The 6,173-nt window shown below is 32.0% G+C and overlaps 1 protein-coding gene across 1 annotated transcript; it reads right to left on the reverse strand.

The window, feature by feature from the left end:
- Positions 1 to 864: 864 nt before the first annotated feature.
- LOC141708037 (peptide chain release factor 1, mitochondrial) lies at positions 865 to 5,589 on the reverse strand. The gene is made up of 11 exons (XM_074511513.1): positions 5,413 to 5,589; positions 5,145 to 5,245; positions 4,704 to 4,802; positions 3,070 to 3,253; positions 2,923 to 2,971; positions 2,751 to 2,829; positions 2,523 to 2,597; positions 2,315 to 2,392; positions 1,957 to 2,115; positions 1,351 to 1,446; positions 865 to 1,240 (listed from the first exon to the last, which is right to left on the reverse strand). The coding sequence occupies exons 1-11, from the start codon at positions 5,510 to 5,512 to the stop codon at positions 1,046 to 1,048; spliced, it is 1,215 nt and encodes a 404-aa protein (XP_074367614.1). The 5' UTR covers positions 5,513 to 5,589; the 3' UTR covers positions 865 to 1,045.
- Positions 5,590 to 6,173: the final 584 nt, after the last annotated feature.

The raw sequence follows: 6,173 nt of genomic DNA on the forward strand, positions 1-6,173 counted from the left end.
TATTTTGGTAAAATAAATACACTAAAATATAAAAAAGAATTAACAAATATAATATTAATTTTAGAATAAATTATTTATGATATAAAGTCTGGTTAGAAGAAAATAATATACAATTATGTATCAAAATATTTTAACACATCATAACCACGAATAAAGTACTTTGAGTGTAAATTCTATCATTTTTTTCAAAATAAAAAAATTTATATATTTAAATTTGAAATATAAATATATATATATATTCAAATATAATAAATTAAATATTTATAAAATGGGCTTCTTATGTTCACATTTATATCTTTCGAAAAGTATTTTTATAAATTTAGTAAAAATATATTTCATTAAATAATACAATGTTAATAATTTTTATTAAATATTACTCATTTAATTATTATTACTATACATTATTTGGAGAAACGTGTACCCGTCGTGATTTTTGATTCATAAACTCATGGTCTCATGAGTTTACGAATCAAAAACCTTCTCAAATAAACATTTCTCGAAATAATCTAATAGTAATAAATATGAAATGAGTCTATTTGAATTATAATTTTATTATTCAGTAATATATATTTTTATTTAATTTATGATATACTTAATTTTATTATAATTGAATTATTTAATATTCACAACATAATTTAAATATAATACAAGAATGATATATTTATTTTATTTTAAAATAATTAAAAAAGGAAATAGCTTCCACAATGATGGACTTCCGCGATGAAGTCCGCAATGAATCATCGCGGAAGTCCACTTGGCTTCCGCAATGATTATAAGTGGACTTCCGCAATGAATCATTGCGGATCCCTTATTGGTTCACCAGCAGCCCGGAACTAACTGCCTTGTGTTTGTGCCCATGTTACAAGACTTATAAGTTACAACTATTAGTTGCTCAAGTCCAACACAATTTCAGGCTTATATGAATTATTTAATAAAAAAAAAAAAAACTAGCTACTCCTAAATGCGTATGATTGATTAGGCATATAACAAGTGAAAAATCGGTTTTAAAAAATGTCCACAATAAAGACATGATATTTGTTTACTATCACTGTGTAGAGCCAAAAGATGCCAGAGCATTCATTTCTTGTTGTAAAAGAAGAGCGTCAATGAAGACATCCAAATTCTCTCCCTCCATTACATCTTGAATGGAATGGTGTGTGATCCCAACACGATGATCTGTCACACGTCCTTGTGGGAAGTTATATGTACGGATACGTTCAGATCTGTCTCCACTACCAATCTATTCAAAAGAAAAAATTGAAGACTGTAAACTGCTCTCTGGTATTAAATGGCAACTGTAAAAGGGCGGATATAAGTTGCAGTCACATCTGCATATAAAATCTTGTATACCTGCGCCATACGAAGTTTTGACCGATTGAGAGAGACTCTTGATCTCTCCAACTCATATAGCTTTGCACACAGTACCTTGAGTGCTTTGGCTTTATTCTGAAGATATAATAAAACATTTTACATTAGACTACAAAGATTAGAGCAACAAAACCATCGAGGCACTGAATGCAAACGAAGCAACTAAGCAAAGTCTAAAAACCTGTGCATTATTTGACAAGCTTAATCTATAGTAATACTACACTGGCCATGTTGGATGGGTTAGAGCAAATTAGGTTATATAGAAAGTATGTTGATATGTTTGTGGGTGCTTTTTATTTAGCATTCCATATCATCAGAGCCCAGCTTCAGATAATAAATATAAACAAAACCTCATATATATCATGATTCTTTATTCAACTCGATTTTTTATAATATTTGACTAAAAAAGCAAATGGTATGTAATAAATAAATAATAATATCACCTCGCAGTCAGAATGACATATAACTAGAACATTTGCACTGCATACGGTATGAATTATGATAGTTAAATAGGTAGTTAGGGGCATCAGTTATGCAGGAGTATAGAACAACAAGGGCTAGAGGCTCTTGCAATATTTAAAACTTCACCATATGTTGGGACCGCTCGTCTTGAATCGCAACCACCAACCCTGACGGAATGTGGGTTATCCGAACAGCACTATTTGTAGTATTTGCATGCTGACCACCTGAACCACCAGATCTATATGTATCCATTCTTAAGTCTTCAGTCTTCAAATGTACATCAACCTGCAAGCAGATAGAATAGGATCAAATTGTCTTCCTAAAGTAACACTAATTTCCCAGAAAAATTCAGTAAGAACAAAGAGTGGCCTAGACACCGTTGTTGAAGATGCGATCTTTTACAAGAGCATAGTACTTAAAAAAGAAAATAGTAAAGTTCTATAATAGAAAATGCCAACTTAATATATTATATGCATAAAGCAACCTCATCAGCCTGAGGAAGGATAGCAACTGATACTGCGCTAGTGTGAACGCGTCCAGATTTTTCAGTCACTGGAACTCGCTGCAAGAGAACAGCTGAAAAGTTTTTATCTAAACATACGTATATATATAATCTGCATTTTGCAAAGAAGATAAGTTGGGAGTAGAGAGGGTCAAAACAGCAAAGAAGCTCGATGTTGGGGGCAAGAAACCTGCACTCTGTGGATTCCACTTTCAAATTTGAGTTTTCCATAGACATCAGCTCCAGAAATGGCTGCACTAGCTTCCTGGTTAAAGGTTTATATGTTAGAGAGCCTCATGATGCATCCAAAGGTGAAGGTAATTATATGAATTCTAATGGAACCTTATCATGTACACAAAAAGAAAAGATTGAACTTAGCAGGGTGTAAAAGGTAATTGTATTAGAATCTAAAATGTACCTTAAAACCCTTGAGATCAGAGTCTGTAATATCTACAACTTCAAACTTCCAACCACTCTTTTGCGAGTATCGTTCATACCTGAGTAATTTAACCAATACTGAAAGTAACTTAAACAAAAGAGTGATGATGATATCAGTGGAAACAATCAACAGTATAAGTTAATAGTCTCACATTTTAAATATATCCATTGCAAACAAGGAAGCTTCTTCCCCTCCCGTTCCTGTGACAAATAAGAAATCATTACAACTTGCCAACTGCAGCTCGCGGCCCAAGAGCATAGTTACAAAACAGTAACATAATTCCAGATATATTTCTAACCTGCCCTCACTTCCAAGATACAGTCACGTTCATCAGCATCATCCTTGGGCAATAATGACATTAAGAGAACATTTTGCAGTCTTTTCTCTTCTTCCAAAGACTGACTGAGTTCTTCGACCACCATGTCCTGCATAGCTTTATCTTCTTGACATTCACCTCTTAGCGTCTTCAAATCTTCAATTTCCTACAAAACAATATACAAACATAAATATAGTTATACAGTAATGACAAGAACTGCCTAAAGCAAAAGATGAGTGACGAGTGTGAACTAATGTTATAAACTAATGACACATACTTTCAACAATAAGGCGAGATTGTAAATATATGATTACCTGTAAATTAGAAAACAAAAGCATTGGGTTACCAACTAGTTGGAAGAGGGAGTTGACTCGCTTGCAAATCTTATTAAGATCCTGATAAGTGATGAGGAACGGGAGGGGAAAATGTTTATATATGTTAATAATGAGTTTATATGTATTTAAAATAGAGAGGATTAAAATTATTTGTTTGTGTTTTATGTGGGGCTAGTAGTTTATGAATTAAATAGGTTATTTATAATAAAGCCTAATTGTTACGGGCCTTAGTCCGTTAGGTTAATTATTAGGGTTTCTATTCCTATATAAGCATTATAAGCCCCCACATATTACTTAGCTTTGATTATACTTTTTTTCTCGGGAATAATATTGATTAATTATTCTTGGGATTCGTATAATTCATTCCTTTTATCTTTTGCTCTTGCTTTTATATTGTAATTCATCTTTCTACAAATCTGTCCTGCATCAATAAGACTACAGTCCTCTGACAAATATATAAAAAAAACTGAAGAAATAGTAAAGTTGGATTAAAGAAAAAACTTAACTAAAAGAATACAAAGAAATTATGGAAATAACAGGTCTGTCCATTCATATAAATTTAAGAGCTCAACCATTGACCGGCCCTTTGTTGGAAATACACACTGGTCTTAATTATGACAGTTAAATAGTTGCTTCTGTATACTGTAACAGTAGAGACTGGTCTTAATTATGACAGTTAAATAGTTGCTTCTGTATACTGAAACAGTAGACACTGGTCTTAATTACATTATATTTAAATGTGCTAGTTACATAATTTTTTTTAGTAATTATTAGTTTTATCCACTGATTATATATATCACACACTTACTCATCTATATTCTTATCACTTGATTGTAAAATTATCAACATAGGAGAAGGATGTACAAACGTTGGGTTCTCCAACGAACCTAGACACTCATTTTCCTTTATCATACGGAAGAGCTCTTTTTAATAAAAAATACAGTGTGTCTTGTCTTATGCAATTTATGACTCCAACAGGTAAGTTGGCCAGAATAAGACGTTTCGGCGTATTAGGGCTGCTAAGCTAATTTCTTTATTCTCTTATAAGATTGAAAGTTTTTTGGTAATTAATTTCATCTGCACACCAGTCACGTCTGTCTATAAAAATTAAAGCAGTTAAAATGAAGATAATATTAGCAAATAACATATCTACAATAAACAGTGTGGGAAACAAAGAAAAAAAAATGATTCATTGTAAATGAGACGCAAACAAAGCTTAATCGGAAACCATATTACACACGAGTTAATTCAATTGAAGCAGGAGTAAGGCAGTAAACATACCTTCTGTTTAGCCCTCAACTCATTAATGAGATCCATTGAGGCGCTGAGTTTGCGAAGTTCCTTGTTAGCCTTTATACACTCGTGTGGTGAGGCTTCTGGCTGTCTTTAATTAAACACCGAGTTAAGTAAACATGACACGACAACCACGTGTAATGACATAAAAGACCGTAAAATACATACATACATACAAAGAATGATGCTACCGATAGTTTGGAAACAATAAATTGTGAGAATATTGGGGGTGGCTGGGAATCGAACCTTAGTTCTCCCGCCAGCCTAAGGTCTGATACCATGTTGAGTAACCAACTCATCTAAAACCTTAAGGTGATAGAGGAAGGCCCCAATAGGATCATATATTTAACAGTTAGTAATGAGCATGAGCAATTTGAGGCATACAAAACTCGATATATAAGGGGGGAGGGGGGTGTAAGTTATTGTTACCTGACTAACGAGGCCCTGGAGATAAGAACTGCGGTGCTGAATGGCAGATAATTTATGCTCCATTATATTAATGAGATCGCTAGAAAATTGAGGATGCAAGTCTGTTGAATTTTAGAGATATATTTAATTCAACATAACCAAATGAAATAGCAGGAGATTGATTATATGTTTAATTAAAGAAATATAGAGCTAGGGTTTTAGGGATTAATAATTGAGAAATGAAATAGAAAAAGAAAGAAGGTGAGATGAGGGAAGGAGGGTCAGTTACCAGTGGAGAAAGAAGATATACAAAGCTTGTAAGTAGGTGGTTGTCGTCGTATCGATTTGAGGATGCTATGAGAACGAACAAGAACATCTCGTATCCCCATCTCTCTCTCTCTCTCTCTCTCTGCGAACACAGGACAAGAAGAAGAAATGTAGCACAAAACAACGCTTGGTTGTGTACTTGGCGAGTTCTTTTAATGTTAGTAGTTTAAAACCCGCGCGATCCACGGGTTCTACGAATTTTTTTAATATTATATAATATTTTTAAAAATTATGAATTCAATTTTAAATTTTGTTTATTTTAAATTTTAAATTATATGACTTCATAATAATTATATTAGTACACGTATATGTTCATAATTTTTTAGAACATTTAAACTTATTTAAAGCGATAGCATTGATAAGGAGGGAAATGTTACTATAACGAAATTATTATTTTATTGAAGGTAAAAATATAATGTCTTCATTATGTTGCGGCCGTAAAAAATAATATTTTAGCATGCTGATTACTTAATCGATTAACAGTAATTATATAAAAGATATGTGAAAAAGACAATATTATTGATTGAATGATATAGTTTTATTGATAATTCTACGTGTATTTTTTAAAAAAATAATGTTTATGTTTTAATTAAAATTTGATTTTTAGTTCATATCAATAGGATACGAATTATACTTAATCTAATATTAATTTGATTTATCTTTGTATCAGTATTTTACATTATTGTATTTTAACCCGATGCCCAATACACCAACCAAATCAGA

The sequence above is a fragment of the Apium graveolens genome, chromosome 2 (assembly GCF_009905375.1).
Source record: "Apium graveolens cultivar Ventura chromosome 2, ASM990537v1, whole genome shotgun sequence".
Lineage (NCBI taxonomy): Eukaryota > Viridiplantae > Streptophyta > Magnoliopsida > Apiales > Apiaceae > Apium > Apium graveolens.

Excerpts from the sequence above, each read along its gene's own strand:
- LOC141708037 (XM_074511513.1), bottom strand. The coding sequence starts at position 5,512 with ATGGGGATACGAGATGTTCTTGTTCGTTCTCATAGCATCCTCAAATCG. Across the intron at positions 3,254-4,703 it reads AGTTGAGGGCTAAACAGAAG|GAAATTGAAGATTTGAAGAC; the intron begins GTATGTTTACTG and ends ATTGTTTTGTAG. Across the intron at positions 1,447-1,956 it reads ACGAGCGGTCCCAACATATG|AATAAAGCCAAAGCACTCAA; the intron begins GTGAAGTTTTAA and ends TTATATCTTCAG.